The 20,927-nt window shown below is 55.2% G+C and overlaps 1 protein-coding gene and 1 pseudogene across 1 annotated transcript; one reads left to right on the top strand and one right to left on the bottom strand.

Annotated features, from left to right (window-relative positions):
* Window positions 1–7,216: 7,216 nt before the first annotated feature.
* On the bottom strand, window positions 7,217–19,006 carry SGCA (sarcoglycan alpha). The gene is made up of 10 exons (XM_021928995.2): window positions 18,908–19,006; window positions 16,750–16,869; window positions 16,501–16,655; window positions 16,219–16,291; window positions 15,667–15,865; window positions 14,986–15,148; window positions 13,875–14,083; window positions 13,560–13,586; window positions 7,696–7,888; window positions 7,217–7,433 (listed from the first exon to the last, which is right to left on the bottom strand). The coding sequence occupies exons 1-9, from the start codon at window positions 18,942–18,944 to the stop codon at window positions 7,708–7,710; spliced, it is 1,164 nt and encodes a 387-aa protein (XP_021784687.1). The 5' UTR covers window positions 18,945–19,006; the 3' UTR covers window positions 7,217–7,433; window positions 7,696–7,707.
* LOC101004873 lies at window positions 11,543–12,704 on the top strand (annotated as a pseudogene).
* Window positions 19,007–20,927: the final 1,921 nt, after the last annotated feature.

Here is a 20,927-nt window from a genome sequence, read left to right on the forward strand (position 1 = left end):
CTTCACCTTCTGCCTGCTCCTTCCCACCTGCCTGAGATGCCGAGGCCCGGAGGGAAGGTGACTGACTGTTCGGCTCCCCCATCGCAGGTAGGGGAGACTGCAAGTGTGGTCAGCGGGGGACAGAGAATCCAGGGCATCAGAAGTCCGGAGAGAACCAGGCACCCGGAGCCAGGGAGACAGCGAGACGACAGCTGGTCACCTCTCTCACCCCGTCTCAGGTCTAAACCCGAAAGGAACAAAAAGCCCACGCTCCTCCCTAAGGTCCCCAGAGAGATGGTCAAGTCTGTAGATATCATTCATCGGCAATACTAATATCGTGGTGTCATTAAGTATTCATGGCCATTCATTATGGCCTTTAATAATTCATCATTAGCACTTCTACCACACTTAGGACAGTGTGGAAAGGGAATAGGTATACAGAGGATAAGAATGATGGCATATAAATGAAGGTTTATTCACATGCAAATTACCCAAAGTTGTATGATGCCCATCCAGCTCTCTTTTTCTCTTTTTTTTTGAGACAGAGTCTCACTCTGTGGCCCAGGCTGGAGTGTGGTGGCGCAGTCTCAGCTCACTGCAGCCTCCGCCTCCCAGGTTCAAGCGATTCTCGTGCCTCAGCCTCCCAAGTAACTGGGATGACAGCCATGCACTACCACACCCAGCTAATTTTTATATTTTTAGTAGAGTCAGGATTTTACCATGTTAGCCAGGCTGGTCTCGAACTCCTGGCCTCAAGTGATCTGCCTGCCTCAGCCTCCCAAAGTGCTGGAATTAAGGACATGAGCCACAGTGCTGGGCTCCATCTCTTGATCAATGTGTTGCTTGTTTGGTGATGCCTGCCATGCTGGCAGAAACCCTGTCTACCTGGACCTCTGGGACTTAAGGACCCTGGCTGTCCAGGCCACATCCCCATCTGCCCTCATGGGGGACCCAGGGACATCCTGAGCCTGGCATCCAAGGCTCTACCTGGTCACTACCCACCTGCCCAGGCTCACTGTCCCCTCCCCTGCCCACATGTGTCACACCAACCAAAAAGGGTGGCCATAGTTTCCACAAATGCACTGCATTTCCCCACTTCCAGGCCTTCCTAGATGTCCTTTCTCTCTGCATGCTCAATGCCCTACTGTCTGGGCCATGTTCAAATGTGTCATTCTCCTCCCATTTCCCTGCCCAACCCAGCCTGAGCTCAGCCCCTCTGAGTTTCCAAAGCTCTCCAGATCCACATAGCTCCCCTCGGTCCTTCACCCTAGGATTGTGGATGTGGTCATGTTTCCATCCTGTTATTCTCTCCAGACTAGAGGCCAGGTGTTGCGATGCAGGGCTAGGCAGAGTCTGCGCTTAGGTACTGGAGAGACTAAAGAGAGAGACTGAGCTAGAGAGGCCACCCATTAGGTGAGAGCATGGCGCTGTGTGTGCTTTGTGCACCGGAGTGAGCAAGTGTGAGAGGAAGAGCAAGTGAAAGTCAGGCCCATGGGGGAGCGGACAGCAATGGAGGGCGCAGGGCAGGCCTTTCTGCAGCAACAGACATGTCCTAGAGCTGCACTGCCCTGTACGGTAGCCGCTAACCACATGCAGCTGTTGAGCATGTGAGATGCAGCTAGTGTGACTGAGGAATGCAGTTTCCACTTTTACTGAATTGCAATTAATTTTACTAACTCTATGTGGGATAAGGGTTACCGCATGGGGCAGCAGAGCTGTAGGCAAAGGAGTGAATATGCCTCTTGTCACCTCTGTACAAATCTACATGTGGGTATGTGAGTGTGTGTACATGCGTGGGCATGTATGTGGACACACACACTGTGGGTCAGGGCTGCAAGGGGGCAGCCTTTTGTGGCAGTGCCCCATGGGCAGCTCAGAGCCTGTATCACGTGGTGTGGGGCTGGTGTGTGGTTTCAGTGTGTACAGGACAGGAGGGGAGGGGGACAAAGGGGCCATTGTGCCATATTCCCAACTCAAACCCTCCTTTCCGCTGACATCACAGCTGCCCTAAATACAGCCACCCAGACCCGCTCCCCGAGACCCTCACTATCCCCTGCAGGGTGTCACAGAGCCTGCCGCTCTGTCAGACTCACCTTTGTCTTCTCTGTGAGAAGGACCAGGCTCCTGTGGTTGACTTTTCAGTCAAACCCAGATGGTAAATTCTAGAAAGGGAGGAGGCTTCATTTGGATTTTTAATTTCTGCTGTAATCTCAGACTCCTGGGTCCCTTTTGGGACTTGAGCCCATCTCCCGGCAGGAGTTTCTATCACCAGAATACAGTGGATTTTCCCTCCTTTTTTTTTTTTTTCTCAGCACCTTAACTCTCAGCTTTCCAGACTTTCTCCAGTGACAGAGCTGGGTGGGTGGAGGAGGGGAGGGGTTTCGAGAGAGCTTGCTGGCTGGGGCGAGGAGACTGTGTGTGGAGCAGGCGTGAGCGTGGGCGGCGTGGGAGAGAATGTGAGGCTGCCGTCAAGACCAGCGTCCACACGAAGAGGCGTTTGAGGGAGCGAGGTGAGTGCCACCAAGGGTTCCCTGTCTCCTGGGGGTGCCTAGTGATGAGCATGTGTCTCACTCTCTGTGCCCACCTATCTGTGCACAAATAAATGCAGCTGTGTTCACAGGGGCCCTATACACATGCATGTGTGTGGGTTGGGGTGGGCGGGCATCTATGCGTGATGAGGGCAGCTCCCCCACACGTGAGGCAGTGAAAGCAACCCTGTGTGAACTGTGAGAACACATGGACGATGGCATTTGGGACATATTGTACATGAGCGTGACAGAGGGCATAGGAGGGTCTGTCTGTGTGATATGGATGAGTGGGGCAGGGGAGCAAAGAGGAGTGTGGGAAAAATCAGTGGGTGTGGGAGGAGACCACTCTCCTAATGTCCCCCAGCCAGCGGGAGCCCTGGTGCTGGGAAGGGTGTGTCTCCCTGTCCCCTTCCCCTGTGTGCGCTCTAGAGGGTATCAAGTCAGGCTGAGGGCATGTCCACAGACAGGGAGGCAAGATCCTGGAAGCAGGAGGGGTCTTGTCCAGTAGGGTGGCAGGCCCTCCCCATGCAGAGATTTCAACCCTTCGCAGAGAATGTGCAAGGCAAGGCCAGGAGGGAGGTGAGTCTGGCACACGCTAGTGCTGGAGAAAGTGGGATTTTCTCTGCAAAAGACAATGGGAGGAACTGGGAAAGGGGTACTGAATGAGAAGGTACAGAGAACCATGATGGGGACTAAGACATTTTAGAGAGGGCGGCCACACACATGTTCAAATTCTGGATGAATTCACTGCTGTGGGGCAAACTGCCCGCACGCCAGGGCTTTGCTGCTGAGTGAACAGAGGCCTAGGAGAGCAGGTGTTCTGCAGAAAGCAGGGTAAAGGGCTGAGTTCCGGGTGTGAGTTAATCTGGGATGGAGATACAGGAAGAGCCATGAAACCAGCGCAGCCCAATAAAGATACAACCCAAGGCACAGATGAAATTTTTCATTTTCTAGCAGCCATTTAAACAAAGATAAAAAGAGTCGAGGGTGGTGGCTCACGCCTGTAATCCCAGCACTTTGGGAGGCCGAGGTGGGTGTATTGCCTGAGGTCAGGAGATCGTGACCAGTCTGGCCAACATGGTGAAACCCCGCCTCCACAAAAAATACAAGAAAATATTAGCTGGGCCTGGCGGTGTGCGCCTGTAATCCCAGCTACTTGGGAGGTTGAGGCAGGGGAATTGCTTGAATCAGGGAGATGGAGGTTGCAGTGAGCCGAGATAGTGCCACTGCACTCCAGCTTGGGCAATGGAGTGAGACTCCATCTCAAAAAAAATAAAAAATAAAAAATAAAAAGGCTGGTGCTGTAGTGCATGTCCTAGCTACTCAGGAGGCTGAGGCAGGAGGATCCTTTGAGGCCAGGAGTTTGAGACCAGTCTGGACAACATAGTGAGACCCTATCTCTACAAAAAAATTTTAAAAATTAGCCAGATGTGGTGGTGAGTGCCTGTAATCCTAGCTACTTGGTGGCTGAGGCCACTTGAGTTTGAGGTAACAGTAAGCTATGATCATGCCACTGCACTCCAGCCTGGGCAACATAGTGAGACTTCATCTCAAAAGAATAAATAAGTAACTACAGGTAAAACTAATTTTAGCAATGTCTTTTATTTAACCTAATGTATCCCCAAATCTGATCATTTCACAATTACACTGACAGTACTTCTCAGTTTGGACTAGCCACAGCTTAAGTGCTCAGTAGCCACGTGGCCTGAGGCTGTTGGACTGGATGGTGCAGCTCTAGGCAGCAGATCCATGCCAAAGATCATATGAATTTAGGCTGCCACCCCCAATTCACAGGGAGAGACTGAACTTTTTACAAGGCACAGCTGGAAATGGAGTTCATTTAGCCTGGATCTTAGGGGCCAGGGAGACCCCAGGGACCTCTGGCCTTGGGGGATTGTGTGTGTGCTTGTATGCAATAATGTCTCCATCCTTGGGAGCTGCCAGAGTGTCCAGTTCCCACAAATTCTCACAGCCCCAAGGTGGTTATGACGATCATCTTATGAGTAAACTAACCCTCAGCTGGCTGAGCCAGCTGTTGTGTGGCAGGATCATGATTCCAGTCCTGCTCCCGGGCAGTGTGCAGCAGGGGGCTGAGGCCGGCCCTAGGTGGTGCCTTCAGTCGCCAGGTCTGGCCGATAGAGAGGTGGTGAGGGAATGTCTGAGCGTCAGGCCACGTGTGGGTGCTGTCTTTAGAAGGAAGGTGGAGGCCACCCACTGGGCCACAGGGGCGATACCATCGTGGGACTGGAGGAGACAGGGGTGGAGCAGAGTGTGCAGCAGGCCAAGTCTCCCGATGGAGGTGGCTGTGGGGGCAGCTGCCCTTCTTTGTCCTTGGCTGTGGGGAGTGGAGCGTGACTGCTGGTTGGAATCTTGCACGCCAGGGAGGGGCTGTTGCCCAGTGGGGAGGAACTAAGTGTGTCTGTGCCTTCCCAGCGTGCTGCCGGGGACCTCTGGACGTGTGTGCCCAGGCAGGGCTTGGCGTCCTCTGCAGGCACGCCATCCTCCCAGCTACTTGTCTGGGCCACTTCCTCTCAGGCCGGCAGCCAGGCTCCCGTGTGCTCTTTGGAGCTGAGCAGGGAGAAAGGCGCTGCCAAGACCCCAAGGCAAAGCTGGGAAGTGAGGAGCTGGCCTTGCACTCTCCCAGCCCTGGCCGGCACAGGAAGAGCACTGGAGGCCCAAGAGCTGCCTGGCTGCAGGGGGCGAGCCCAGAGATGAGGGATGGGCAGCCTCCTCCTCAAGGGAGCAGGGATCAAGGAGGAGCTACCCCAGACAGCAGGCTGGCTGCTGGAGCCTCCAGTCTGCGCAACTCCTGGTTTCCTTCAGGAGAAAGAAAGAAATAGCCAATGATAAGCCAGAGGCACCCGCTAGTCAAAGAACCCATTTGGTTATGGCGTGGGCACCTAAAGAGCTAGTCATTCAACAGGCAATCATTAAGCAGTACACTGCACCTCGGCCTGCCTCAGCAGATGCTCATGAAACCAATGTTTGACAAGTTGATTGACTAACTAATGGGTACCGGGAGGCACAGGAGATAATGGAAGAACCTTTAGCCATGGCCTTGCTCACCCCCTGTCCCCTGAGAAGGGGAGCAACCTCCTTAAGAACGCTGAGCACAGGCATGGTGGCTCACGGAGGTCATCCCAGCTTCTCAGGAGGCTGAGGCAAGAGGATCGCTTGAGGCCAGGAGTTCGGGACAAGCCTGGGCAACGTAGTGAGACCCTGGCTCTAAAAGAAAGAAAGAACGCTGAGCAAACCCATACACATGGTGTCCCTTCATGCCTCCCTTCAGAACCTCCTTCCTGAGCCCTCACTGTGTGCAGGCACTGCACCTGCTGCAGGCTGAAAGAATCGTATGTTCTAGGGCGGAAGAGGACTCGGAATACGTGAGCCCAGACAGCACAAATCCTCTCAGAGAGCAGGAAGTCCTCGCAGGGCAGGCGGTGGGACCACAGCGGGGACAGGGAAGGCCTCTCCGAGGAGGTGCCCTTTGGGCAACGACAGAACCTGCAGTGAGGGGCTAGTTGTGTGGATGTGGGAGCCAGGGGCTCCCAGCAGAGGAAAAGGAGAAGGAGGCTGGAGTGGCGATGCCAGCCCTTGTCTGGGTTCTCTCGGAGTTGCCACTAGGGGAGGGCCTTGCCAGCTGTCCCTCTTTTAGCCAGGCCCCTCTCAGGCCTGTCTTCACGCAGGAGTATATGAGCCTGGATGTGGCCAGGTGGCAGTGATCAGGGGAGAACTGGTCCAATTTGGTTGTAGCCACCTGGGAAAAACAGGTTCAGGCCGCCTCACGGCCAGCTGAGCTCTTCTGAGCTCATGTGGGGTCAAGCTGTGCTAGTGCCATTCAGCCCAACAAGGGTCCCAGGCTGTGCTGTGTCCTCTGCACCCCTGCCCATCTCTGGAGGAGCTCAGCAAGGTGGGGAGTCCTTGAGCCTAGGGCATTCGGGACCCACATTCCAACCTCCTTTTGATATCTTTTTTTTTTTTTTTTTTGTTTTTTTTTACAGAGTTTTGCTCTGTCGCCCAGGCTGGAGTACAGTGGTGTGATCTGCAACCTCCACCTCCTGGGTTCAAGTGATTCTCCTGCCTCAGCCTCCCAAGTAGCTGTGATTACAGGTACGTGCCACCATGCCTGGCTAATTTTTGTATTTTTAGTAGAGATGGGGTTTCACCATGTTGGCCAGACTGGTCTCGAACTCCTGACCTCAAGTGATCTGCCTGTTTTGGCCTCCCAAAGTGTTGGGATTACAGGTGTGAGCCACTGCGCCCAGCCCCACTCTCCATATCTAGATTAGCTTCTCTCCAAACACAACAGACAGAGGGACTCTCCCTCCAGGGAATCTTGAGGTGCCAACAGAATCTGAAGGTAAGGGCCTGGATTTCCTGCTTCTAGAACCCCTCAACACTGTAGAAGGCAGGATGAAGGCAGACATGCCAGGGTCAAATCCAAGCTTTGCCACTTGCTTGCTCTGTAACCTTGGGTAAGTCATTGACTCTCCCTTGGTCTCTGTTTCCTCGTCTATGAAATGGGAATGATGATCCAGGCATCCCTCACTACCAGGTTCGTGGGAGGGCTGCAGGTAGCAGGTCCTTCCCTCTTTCTTCCGGAGAATCTGAGAAAAAGGCAAAATGCCAAGAGTCCAAAGGGCAGGCTGGCAGGCACTGGCTGCCTGTGGGGCCTCCCAGAAAGCACAAAGGGAAACAGAGCCAGTGAGGACTGGGGAGGCTGCCAGCAGCAATAGGTGAGCAGAGCAGCAGGTATTTATTCTGAATGTCCTTACTCCACACACTCTCACCCCGCCCCACTCCCTCTCCCTGCTTGTTTAGAGCCTGGGTTCCAGGCGGGCCAGGAGCTGGAATCAGCAGGTGGGATGTGCTGCTTGCCGAGTGGACACTGAAGGGAGGATGAAGTCAGGGCTGGACCTGGAACCACTATGGGAAGAGAGAGTGGAAGGCTGAGAGGGCCAGATGCCGGTTCTCCTGCCTTCCCCACCCTGACCCTCCAACCCTGAGTGCTTGGCATTGGGGTCACAGCCCTGGCACTGGTGGGCACCCCCAGCAGCTGCCTCAGAGGGGCAGGCAAGTCTATGTGCCTGTTGCCCTGAACTCTCCCAGACCCCACCATTTGCCCCAGCCTTGAGATAAAGGCCATCTTGTTCCCAGCAATAAGGCTGACATCGCCCATCAGACCCACCTGGCCGAGCCCTCAGTGCTGGTCCAGAATGAGGGGCACCTGGGCGCTGTCCACACGGGGAGGCAGCCGCTCGCCCGTGCGCACATTGAACATGGGCAGGGTGGAGAGTGGCCGGGGCACCTCGCGGTTGGCCGCCATCTGCCGCAGCTCCTCTGTGTTCCCGTGGATGGTGCAGTGGTGGACCATCTGGATGCTGGAGGCACAAGTTGGGAGTCGTCAGCTCTGGGAGTCAGCTGCCCTGGAGTGCAGCCTGGCACTGCCTCTGAGTCACCCTGCAGTCCTCCCCACCACTTACGTGGGGAGAGACTCAAACACATGGTGCAGGGGCAGAAAATAAACAGAAAGCTCTACAGGGCTGGGCACGGTGGCTCACACCTGTAATCCCAGCACTTTGGGAGGCTGAGGCAGGCAGATCACTTGAGGTCAGGAGTTTGAGATAACCATGGCCAACATGGTGAAACCCTGTTGCTACAAAAAATAAAAATAAAAAATTAGCCAGGCATGGTGGTGGGCACCTGTAATCCCAGCTACTCAGGAGGCTGAGACAGGAGAATCACTTGAACCTGGGAGGCGGAGGTTGCAGTGAGCCGAGATCACGCCACTGCACTCCAGCCTGGGTGAGAGAGACTCCATCTCAAGGAAAAAAAGGAAAGAGAAAGCTCTATGGTGCCTGCTCAGTGTCCAGTGGTCGAGACATGGGCTGTGGGTGTAGACAGCCTGGGTTCAAGGCTGTGTGTCTTGGGCAAGTTGCTTAACCACTTCATGCCTTAGTTTGCTCAACTGCCAAATGGAGATAATAGCACCTACCACCAGGCTGGGCGCAGTGGCTCATGCCTGTAATCCCAGCGCTTTGGGAGGCTGAAGGAGATGGATCACTTGAGGCCAAGAGTTCAAGGCCAGCCTGACCAACATGTTGAAACTACATCTCTATTTAAAAAAAAAAAAAAAAAAAACCAAAAAAACAACCTACCTCCTAGGACTGCTGTGAGATTAAAAGAATGCAGCTTAGTGTTTAGAACAGTGCTCACCACGTAGTAAGCGCTCACAAGATACAGAGACATGAACAGACATCCACAGGGGCCATATTCTTCCAGAAGCCAGTATTTGCTGAGCTTTATATTGTTTATTTATATTATTTATTTATTTATTTTTAAGAGATGGGGTCTCACTTTGTTACCAACTTCAGTGCAGTGGCACAGTCATAGCTCACTGCAGCCTCCACCTCCTGGGCTCAAGCGATCCTCCTGCCTCAGCCTCCTGAGTAACTGGGACTATAAGTGCAAATCACCATGCTCGGCTAGTTTTTAAAAATATTTTTGGCCAGGCGCAGTGGCTCACGCCTGTAATCCCAGCACTTTGGGAGGCCGAGACGGACAGATCATAAGGTCAGGAGATCAAGACCATCCTGGCTAACACGGTGAAACCCCGTCTCTACTAAAAATACAAAAAAATTAGCCGGGCGTGGTGACAGGCACCTGTAGTCCCAGCTACTCGGGAGGCTGAGGCAGGAGAATGGCGTGAACCCAGGAGGCGGAGCTTGCAGTGAGCCGAGATCACGCCACTGCACTCCAGCCTGGGCGACAGAGCAAGACTCCGTCTCAAAAAAAAAAGAAAAAATTTTTTTTGTAGAGACAGGTGTCTTACTATGTTGTCCAGGCTGGTCTTGAACTCCTGTCCTCAAGAGACCCTCCTGCCTCTGCCTCCCAAAGTGCTGGGATTACAGGCGTGAGCCACCACACCCAGCCAAGAATTGGTTTTCTTAGAGGAGCTGGGGTCCCAGGCAGGGATGAAGCAACCCCACTTGCCACTTGGTTACTGATGAGATGAGAGAGGAGAAGTGATCACCACCCATGTTCAGGTCCCAATTAGTGGACACAGACTCCAGTTAGAGCCTGACAGTTTAGACCACAGAAAAGACCTAGCTTCACACTGAATGGGCCACGCTCCTCCTGCGGGGCGTGGGACCAAGTCCTGTCTGGCCAGCAGGAAGAGGTGGAGTCACCATCTAAGGCCAGGGGAGGGGCAAGATGAGCTCTTGAGTCTGGAATTTGGTGAGCTGAGTTATCCGAAACACAAATTTCTATTCCCAGGCAAGGGGAGACTGAGGGAAAAGAGAGCAACCAGTGTGTGGATGCTGAGATGGAGACAGCTGGGCAGGTGAGGCCCTGGCAGAGGAAGGCCTCAGTCAGTGGGCCCCCTCCTTACTCCCAGTCCCACATCTGGGCCTCATTACTCTGGCAACACACAGGTGGAAATATGTGCTGGGGATGTTTTTCTAGAGCAAGAGCAGAAGCCAGACCCCGCAGTGGCTTCCCCACGTTCCTTCCACATCAGCACTTGGGCAGACAGACAAACGGCAGGCATTCCTACACACTCGGGCACACACACACACGTGGCCCGGGTCTCACCCGCTCCCACTCCACCACCAACACACAGTCCCGAAAGCACTGCCTCTGGCACAGAAATCCCCAAGAGAGGGTCGTGGGACCTGGAGGACTCTGTGCAATCGCTGCAATCTGATCTAGGTGAAAAGCAGACAGCAGAATCATAACTTGTGGATAATCTGAAAAGTGGCAGACATTGAACAAGTGAAAAACTGGATTTTGTAGAAATACATCAACACAAAATCCAAACCAGCCAAGGCTATAATGTTGCACATGGTAAAATGGTTATTGATTTCAAATGGACGGAGGCAGCAGATTTTTCTGACAACATCAGAGCTACAGAGTTGACCCAGGGAAAGCTGGATGTGGAGGAAATACTGGTCACAAGAGAATATCCTCAGTGGCAGTAGATGTTAGTGATTACATTTGGCACAGTCCAAAAAAATTGAGGAATAAAATCTTCCCAGTGAAATGTACATGAAAAATCACTGATCCCCATGGGGAAAAAATTCTACAAAAATGAAAACAGAAAATAAAAGCAAAGCCTTTTAACTGCTTTGTATAGAAAGTTGCTTGAGGAATTAAGTCAACTCAGCATAGATCAAGGAATTACATCTCTGTTCACTCTGGAAAATATATTCCCTATAAAAAATTCATAAATGTTGGTATAGCCCTGATGCCTGCAAAGCTTGTATTCCTCAACCCAGTGGCTCAAAAACCCAGTAGGTCAAGATGGTGGGGTCAAAATGGTGAGTTTAAAACTGAGGGCCATGCCAGGGGCAGTAGCTTTAGTCCCAGCTACTCAGGAAGCTGAGATGGGAGGATCACTGAGCCCAGGGAGTTCGAGGTTGCAGTGAGCTACGATCATGCCACTGCACTCCAGCTTGGGTGACAGGGGTAAGGACCCTCTCTTTTTTTTTTTTTTTTTGAGGCAGGGTGCCAGCTGTGTGCCAGACTGGAGTGCAGTGGCGATCTCGACTCACTACTGGCTCCACCTCCCGGGTTCACGCCATTCTCCTGCCTCGGCCTCCCCAGAGTAGCTGGGACTACTGGCATCCCTGCACGCCCGGCTAATTTTGTATTTTTGGTAGAGAGCCAGGAGTTTCACGTGTCAGCCGAGGATGGTCTTGATCTCCTGACCTTGTGATCCACCCGCCTCGGCCTCCCAAAGTGCTGGGATTACAGGCGTGAGCCACCGCGCCCAGCCTCAGAGTGAGATCCTCTCTAAAAATTGTTTTAAAAATAGGCCAGGTGTGGTGGCTCACGCCTGTAATCCCAGCACTTAGGGAGACCAAGGTGGGTGGATCACGAGGTCAGGAGATCGAGACGAGACCATCCTGGCTAACACGGTGAAACCCCGTCTCTACTAAAAATACAAAAAATTAGCCGGGCATGGTGGCAGGTGCCTGTAGTCCCAGCTACACGGGAGGCTGAGGCAGAGCTTGCAGTGAGCCGAGATCGCGCCACTTCACTCTAGCCTGGGCAAGAGAGTGAAACTCTGTTTCAAATAATAATAATAATAATAATAAAATAAAACAAAATAAAATCAGCCCAGGCATGTGCACAGACACATGCATATGCGCACGCACCGTGCAGGCCCACTGTTTGGCCCATAAGAGCAGCCTTCCTCCCCAGGACACCTGGCATGTTACATGCCTCCACCATCTGGCATCTCTGGTCCACCCCTCCCTGGAGGAAACAATGAGGCTACTGTGACCCACACAGAATTCTGGTAGCCTCTGAGGTCACCACAGAGATAACCTCACCACCCCCTGCACCAGGAGCACAAGTCTGTGGAAGCCAGCCATGGGTGACCATCCTTGATCCTCTCTCTGGCCACCCAGGGAAAGGCGAGGGCCGGAGCCCAAGAGGAAGCCTCGGGGAGGACCAGGAACCAGGACGCACCTCAGCCATCATGCAAAGAGCAGCCCAGTGGAGACTGCCAGCTGCCCTGGAGGTCCTTGCACCCAAGACATTTCACCTACCCCAGGGAGAGAAGCCGAAAGGCACTTCGCCACTGTCCCTGTCAGTGCCCTTGACCTCAAATACTGCCTTGAGTGGAGGCCAGCAGGGCAGCGTGTCCCTAGCAAGAGAGCGACTGGGCAACACACCTGTGCCAAAGACTGCCAGAAGCCCAGCATATCCAAGGTGATCCTGAGGGCTGTGGCAGACAAGGGGACCTGCAAGTATGTGTCCATGGCCACCCTGAAGAAGGCTGTTTCCACCGCGGGCTACGACATGGCCCGAAATGCCTATCATTTCAAGCGTGTGCTCAAGGGGCTGGTGGACAAGGGCATGCTCAGCAGGTGACCGGCAGGGGGCCTCTGGTTCCTTCACCCTGGGCAAGAAGCAGGCCTCCAAGTCCAAGCTCAAGGTCAAGAGACAACAGCAGCAGAGGAGGCGCTCTGGGCAGTGCCTCTCTGGGCAGTGCCGCTCTGGGCAGTGCCCCTTTGGACAGCGCAGGTCACTACTGGGCTCCAAACAGGGGCACAAGTGACTTGTCAAGAGGGTTCAAAGGATCGCCAAGTGCCACTGCAATTAACGAGGCAGGCCGGGCAGGCAGTCAGGGGTGCCAAGCCCGCCATTGGCTCAGTGCAGTGAGAATAAAAGGAAGCTAACATTTCACATCTGCCTCCTGGAATCTGGGGTTCAGGGGAGTGGGAGAGGAAAAGGGCTGGGGGCACAGAGGAGGGGTAAGGCCATGAGTAGGAGAAACCAGGCCAAAATAAGAGAGGAAGGATTTGGGAAAGGCTGGCAGAGTTGGAAGCATTCATAGACACCAGCTAGTCCAACCGCGTGGTCTTGCAGGTGGAGCATCTGAAGCCAGAAAGAAGGGTCACGGAGTAATTGTGTGGCAGAGCCCGGCCTGGACCGCAGGTGTCTGACTCATACTGATACTGGGAGTCTCTTAAGTTGCTTCTCAAGCCCTTTCCCCCAGAGTGGCAGTAGCTCCCATTCCCCTGTGCCACAACAGGCTCTTCTTTTTTGGGGAAAAGAGTCTCACTCTGTTGCCCAGGCTGGAGTGCAGTGGCACAATTACGACTCACTGCAGCCTCAACCTCCCAGGCTCAAGCGATTCTCCTATCTCAGCCTCCCAAGTAGCTGGGACCACAGGCATGCTCCACCATGCCTGGCTAATTAAAAAAAAATTTTGTTGAGATGGGGTCTCACTGTGTTGCCCAGGCTGGCCTCAAACTCCTGGGCTCAACCAATCCTCCCACCTCAGCCTCCCAAAGTGCTGGGATTACAGGCATGAGCCACCACACCCAGCTCACTAGAAACTCTTCTATGGACACCAGCAGATAAGAAGGCAGAGTCAGGAAAGATCAGGCCCAGCATCCAGCCAGCCCAGGGCTAGGACTCAGAGGTCACCCCAGAATGATTTATTTTGTCTCTGCTGTTCATGGCATAGTTTGGGGGTGGGGGTCCAACAACTGTCTAGGTGGGCTCCCACCCCACCCCCTGCTTTCCTTTACTCACTCAGAGGTAGCCAGGTCTCTCTTCAGCCTGTGGGAAAGTGAAGGAGAGGGTTAGCCCAGCTCTGGGCTTCACCCCAAGGTGCCCCAGGGCTCCAGTGTGTGTGGAGGTCAGTGTGCGATTATCCACAATGCCCTCCTGGTGCCAGGCCAGGCAGGTCTCAAACCCTAAGTTGCCTACAAAGGGGCCCCACACTCCTTTTGTGCCTGAGAACCCCATTCCCAGGGCGTCTGGGTCCCACACAGCACAGGTGCCACCAGGAGTCCCATGGGTGTGAGCTCCAGCAGGTACTCCCCTGCCCTTCATGCCCACACTCACCTTCCCTCCCGCCGGCAGCACATGACGTAGGCCAGCAGCAAGGTGAGAAGCAGGGCCACCAGCAGGGGCACCAGGAGGGTGACCAGAGCATCCACCAAGAAGTCACGGTCTGGGGCCTCAGTGGGTGGGCAGAAGAACGGGTCATGCTCCAGGATCCCATCGCCTGGGGTGGGCATCTCATCTGCAGGCTCCGGGACTGACTTATCCACCTGCACAGAGAGCTCAGGGCTGATGCAGGAAGTGGCTGGCTGGACACAGAGGTCCCCAGAAACAGGGCAGGGGCCAGGACTAGGGGGCAGGAGACACAAAGTCCAGCAGAGGCAGGACAGTGCACTGGTTAATGCACAGCTCTAGGGTCTGACCTCCTGGTTTGAATCGAGACTCAGACAAGTGCTTAGCTAGGATGATTATGTGCCTCTGTTTCGTCACCTCTAAAGTCAGAAGGGTAATAGTAGCAGCTGTCTCCTGGAGTGGTGGTGAGCATAAAATATGTTGATGGGACAGTGCCCAGCACAGAGCAAGGGCTCAAGAATGTTGTCAATTACCAGTCACTGGCTGTGGACCCTGAATGAGTCCCTGCTCTGTTGGTCAATTCACAGGAACAGAGTACACCAGCAGTGGGATCCTGTGAACCTCAGCTCAGTATCCAAAAAGCTGTTGTGAGCATCTTTGATTTATAGTGTGAAGAGTTCTCAGATCCTTGTTGTAAGTGGGTTTGCTAGGTAGAACCTTAGAGAAAATCAGACAGAGCTGTCACGCAGAGGCCCTTGGTAGGGAAAGGGTTTGGGAACCAGACTATGACATAGCTGTTGGCCTGGGCGGATCTGGAGCGCCGGAGTTGGAGACCCCACATGTGGATTGCGGACTCTGTCGCCCTCTTGTGGGAGTAAGGTAGAACTTCAGGCGGGGTGTGTGTGTGTGTGTGTGTGTGTGTGTGTGTGTGTGTGTGTATCATCAGACTAAGCCTGTGGGCAATACTGAGAGCATCAGAGAAAGAAATGGGGACTGGAGCAATCAGAGAGACGGAGGTAGGAAGAGGCATGTGAGGGAAGGGGGACGGTGATGGGGGACCATGTCCCAACCCACCCCTGGACCCAGGATCCCTCCTCACCAGGGTCACATTGCACCAGTCAACGCGGAAGTGGGGAGCCAAGGTGTCATAGCAAGACAGAAGTGGAGGCTGGCCCTGGGCACAGCGGGCGTGGCTATCGGGGGATGCCACCATCTTCAGGCAAGTAGAGAAAGGTGAGGCAGAACCCACCTTAATGTACACCCTGGGACCAGATAGAAGTCACTGTCAGCAGAGTGGGGGCAGGGGGCACCAGGCACCATTCTCCAGGGGTTGTTGAAACCGTCCTGATTGTAGGCTATGACCTGGGGATGGGATGGGGGAGACGGCTAGGAGGGAGGATTAAGGGAGGAACATGGCACAGCTGGGGTCTGGCAGGAGTCACAGTCCTCCTAGAGATCTGAGGTCATGGTGAGAGTACCCAGAGCAACCCATTCTTCTAGGGGGCCTTACCCTCCCCACTAAGGAATGTCTTTTAATGGATGGATCTGGTATGTCCTCATGAGGCACCGGGAAGTACAGAGTTCAAGGTAACTAGGGTCTGGGCTCTGGAAGGACAAGGAGATGGGGGGGTAGCCAGAGGGGAGTGGAGAGTGGTGTGACGCTGGGAGGTGGAGATGTGCATGGTAAAGCCCCACCTGGAAATTAGGGAGACCCTTGTTCTATGCCCGCCACAAGCAGCAGCATCCTCTTTCAGGAAGTCCTCTAGGGTTGCACACCTACCCTTCTTTTCGGCCCTCAATGGGAAGGGGGACACGGCCCCCACGGTCCAAGGCAGAAGTGATGTTGAGCAGCTGAAGCTCTCCCGGCTCCCAGAGTCCCCCCAAGGCTGAGAGGAAGCGGCTGGCAGGGGCTGAGGGCAGCACCTCCTCCACATCATGGCTGCGCACCAGGAACTCAGCTTGGTAGGGCAGCAGGGGGCCTGGGAAGGCCAGGTGGACACCTCAGGCTGCACCCAGACCCAGCTGTGCCCCGCGAAGTCTCCCCGAAGCTCCTCCTCACATCCCCGCATACCCCTTCAGGCCCCTCAGTGTCCCATCCATCACAGACCCCAACGAGCCAAGGCCCCGTAGTGTCTGCAACGCAACCGGTAACAGAACTCCAGAGCCTGGAACCCCAGCCCAGCATCCATTCTCTAAGGCCTTGTCCCCACTTTCCAGGATGCCCTGCTCCACTCCTCTCCAAGCCTCTCCCGTCCACAGCCCCCTCCCTTTCCAGGGGAGGTCCCCCAAGACTGGCATTGGTGAGGAAAGGATGGGGCACAGCTAGAGGTACCTTCCGAGTCCCCAATCTCCAGCACCAGCCTCTGCCGAGTGGTATCAAAGCTGTCCCGATTGTAGGCTGTAACCTGGGGGATGGGATAGACACCTGAGAGGTGGATTAGGGGAGAAACGTGGCACAGTGGGGGCCTGGCAGGAGAGGACTTAGATACCAAATTAGAGGTATGTAAATTATATGTAAATGACTGTGAAGGAACACCCAATCCGACTGGTAGGGCTGCTCCTAGGAGGCCACGCTGGCCCACCCCTATGATTTTCTCAGGGTCCCTGACGGCACCTCAATGACCTGGCGCCCACGATCTTCTGGGGTGGCAGAGCCGTAGAGGAAGCCAGGGTGGTGCGGGCTGCGCTGGGTGTAGCGGAGCCACCGGGGCAGGTCTGGGTGTCCCTGGAGGTGGGCGTGGTAGGTGATGCGGACAGCCGGTGGGACAGCTGGTGGAAGTGAGGAGAGGGGATTAGAGTCACAGCAGGAGCCCTCCGGGGTCCACCCCAGCCCTCCCGCCTGGGTGCCTGTCAGGCCGCTCACCGACGTGCTCAGGAAGGCTCAGAAAGGTCTCATGGTCCAAGGTGTGCACAAAGACACGGCCCACAAGTGGGTATAGCGTGGTCTGCTGGGCCTCGGTGTCCCCCAGTCCTGCCAGGAGACCTGTGGGGACCCCACAAGTCCCAAACACACAGGCCAGCCTCAGTCCTGGGCAGGGGATAAGATCCCTTCCCCACCAAGTCCTTGGAGCCCCTAAGGGACCAAGAGAAGCGCTTCCTTTGCTGCCTCCCAGGAAGGGATTGGGGTGGGGGTGAGGGAGCAGGCCCTGCTGGGTTAGACATTTTAAATGTCTGGGTTGTGGGATTCGTGGGAGAGCCTCTCCCACAACCTTTCCATTCCTTGTTTCAGGCCCCTATTAATGGTGCAGTGGGCAGGGACTGATGTTTGGGAAGTGTGTGTGAGGGTGTGTGTGTATGGAGGGTGTGTGTGTAAGCGGATGGATCGGCAGATAAGATGGGCGCACGCACGCGGATATTTTCGCCAGCGCCTGATCTGGAGACCACCGCAGCGCATGATGGAAGCGATCCACACCGCAAGCGCATGCCGCATCTGCGCTGATGCCACGTACCTGAATCCGGTGATCGCATGATGGTCATCCAGCACCGGATGGCCGCGGATGGCGCGATAATCCGAGCGATACGCGCATGAATCAGCGCGATACGCGTGATGCGCGAACAAGCAAAGATCCATCGCTGACCGGCGATAACATCCATGGCAAGATGGGCGACGGCGGACGCACAAGCACCGGCTGCCGGTCAGCGAACGCGGCGATCAGCGCGATACACCGCGCGATGATTGGCTGCCGGATACACCGCGGATCATGGCGCCAATGGCTGCCAACGATGATCTGCATGATAATGATCACCGCATAATCACCGATATTAACGACTGAGCGCGATCATGCCAGCCGAACACGCCATGATGTCTGGCTGACCCGAAACAACCGCCGATAACGATACGGGATATGATACGCTGATGGGCGCGATCGGTTTGCGCGCGATTACGCGATGATGGCGAAGGACAACGCGTGATACGCGGCGCCGAACCGATGGGCGCATGAACGGATATCCGCTGCCGCCATCCAGCCAGCTGATACGCCGGCGACGCGATTTACGCCATGATTACGCATGATCCATGCAATGATTTACCGGATTTACGCTGGCCGATCCGCGACGGGTAATGCCATGATGCAATGATAAATGATGGGCCATGACGACGCGATAATGCCGATCGCACGATGACCAGATAATCATGACCGACAAGCGATTTACGGATAACGCGATGCACGCGCGATTTATCGCCATGCAAGATTTGAGATCGCTGCCGATACGATAGCTGCATCCTGATTACGCGATGGCCATGATGATGATTTACGCAAGCGGATTTACGCCCGCCATGATGCAATGATGGATCGACGCCGGATCGAACGGCATGAAGATTTTGCCACGAACGCTGCTGATACGCGCTGATTTACGCGCCGACGCCACGATCCGCAGACCAGATCGATGATCGCTGGCGCGATGATCCGAAGGGTGTGCAGGGTGTGTGTGTGGGGGTGTGTGTGAGGTGTGAAAGGCACTGGGAAAAGAATCCCATGCTAATGCCCAAGAGCCCGGAGGAGAGGAAGAGGGGGCCCGGAGCCTACAGAAGGGGAAGGGTAGCCATTCTGTGCCTGGAGACCCCACCTTCCTCCCCTGAAATACAGGGAAGGAAAAGGCCTGCCCTAGAGGCCAGTAGGAGCTGAGCAAAAGGAATCCTAAGCCCAGGAGAGGAGCAGAGGACTTGGCCGCCAGCTCCACCCTCCCTCCCAGGGCCAAATTTAGCCTCTGGGCTCAGAAGCTGCTGCCCAGCCAGCTCATTAAAGGGTCCGCGACCCTCTGGGCTTGCGCTGTCAAACCCACCCCCGCCCTAGGACACCTCCAGCTCTCAGAGCTCCCAGCCCCCTCATCCCAGAGCCCAGCTCCCAGTCCCATTCCCTGGAACCCCAGCTGGCCATGGCATTAACACCCCAAAGCCCTTCTGGCCCCTGCCTCACCCAACCCAGATCCCTGTTCTGCAGGCCCTCCATACCTCCATCTTACCACCCCTAAATCCTACCCCCTCAGCCCAGGCCTCCCCCTTGAGCAAGGCCCCAACTTGCCCACGAGGAGAGGAGTCCAGAAGAGTGTCACAGCCATGGCTGCCCGGCCTGGCCCGCCCCATGAGTGACAGAGACAGGGGGCAGGGAGGAGAGGAGGGAAGGAGGGAGGTGGCTTGGGGCAGCTGGGTGCCAGCATCAGCCTCCCCTCCCTGCCTGGAGCAGGCACTGAATCTGGGATAGACACGCTCGTCACATTCATTGTCCCTCCGATCGTCCCCTCCAGTGGCCACAGTGTTTTCTAAACCACCAACCTGGCCACCTCCATCCTTCCTTAAAACTCTAATGCTTCTCATGGCCCCTGAGTTCCCAGCTCATCCCCAGTTGGTGGCTTTCTGGCCTGTCCTGAAACTGGCCAGTTGGTCTAGAATCCCATCCTCTGCCCCCACCTTCCCAACCCCAGGCCCCTGCCCAGCCTCACTCCGCTCCTGCCTAGCTTGGCAGACTCTCTCAAGTCTCCATGCCATCACCCAGGCTGTTCCCTCTGCCTGCAGTTCCCTTCCCATCTTGATTCAAGCAGCAACCTTCCAGTCACCTTTCCAGACTCTGCACAGATGTCCTCTCCTCTCTGAAGCCTTTCTGACCTCCCTTCTGCTGTTAGGCCAAGCTGGGTGACCCCTCAGCCCCTGCGTGCTTTCCTGGGCACAATCCCACCGCACAACACTGCTCCAAGCTCCTCGAAGACTAGGATCTTGTCATGTTTGTATCCTTGGGCCTGGCACAGGGCCTGGAAACTAGTAGGTGTAGCCGGCTGGTGGCAGTTTCCTTAACAGCAAATGTAGGTGCCATCCACCCAGCCTTTATCCCCAGTCCAAGCACTTCAGTTGGAAGTCTAGCAAGCCCGGGACAGGACCAGCCAGGTAGAGACAGCTGAGCGGAGGAGGCGCCTTCTCTGGCCCATGGAGTCAGGGCTCAGTGCACAGACTCGGAAGCCTGCAGGTGGGCACGAGTCCCACCTTGGCCACTTGCTGGGGATGCAGCCTTGAGTGTGCCATTTGCCCTCTAGCCCATTTCCACAACTATAAACTGGCAAGAATAGTGCCTGCCTCTTGGCGTCATTGTGAGGACTCCACAAAGTAATGAATGCAGTGCATATTTATGGAACACCTGCTATGTATCAGACATTGAAGTTGCAGAGGTAGGCAAACCTCTGCCCACGTGGAGGTCACCTGCCAGTGGGTAATACCAGCTAGCCCTGCCAGTTACTGTGCTGAGAGTCTTACATATATCTACCTATATTACCTCGTTCCACCCCCTCAGCAGTTCCATGAGGCAGGTATTATTACTGTGCCCATTTAACAGATGATAAAACTGAGGCACAGGGGCGTATACCTTCCCCAAGGCCACATTGCTGATGAGTAGAATGCAGGCAGATGGCTTAGCCCAGTGCCTGACTCAGTCAATGACAACTGCCGATGTACTTGCCGGCCCCGCTTGCCCTTCCTTCCTGCCTCTGCCAAAGGATCTCAGTCCAGGGGTGATGGGGCAGGGTGTCCTCTCCCCAGGTCTCCTACTTAGGGCAGGCACAGGGGCACTCTCCCCAGGTGCCCTGAGAAGGGAGCAGGGACCTATGGCTCCCAGGGTTCCCAAATCCTTGATGCCTGTGTGAGCGCTCCTCCAGGGCCTCAAGATGACAACAAAATACTCCAGGCAAGGATCGCTTGGGTCCAGCCTAAGGGCACAGGTGTTGGCCTGCAGATGGGGTGACTGGTAGGCAGGTTATTCAGTCCTTGTCCCTTCCTCTCTCTCTCTCTCCACCCGACTGACCTGCTCATCCCTGGAGAGTCACCAAATTCCAGAGTCAGCGTCCCCTCAGGCAAGGTGGCATTTGTCCCAGCATCACCTGGCCACCTCTCTGTCTTCTCAGAGACAGAGGGAGGGAGGAAGAAAGGTTCTGGATGCAGAGGGAGAGTCTGAGGGCTCTGGGGGAGCAGGCAGAAGTGCCAGCGCCCGGGCACCTGCCCAGCCTCATCCCTGAGCCTCTCCATGTGACTCCCCGCCCCCCACTGTCCCCCTAACTATT

Source organism: Papio anubis, chromosome 17, assembly GCF_008728515.1.
Source record: "Papio anubis isolate 15944 chromosome 17, Panubis1.0, whole genome shotgun sequence".
NCBI classification, from domain to species: Eukaryota; Metazoa; Chordata; class Mammalia; order Primates; family Cercopithecidae; genus Papio; species Papio anubis.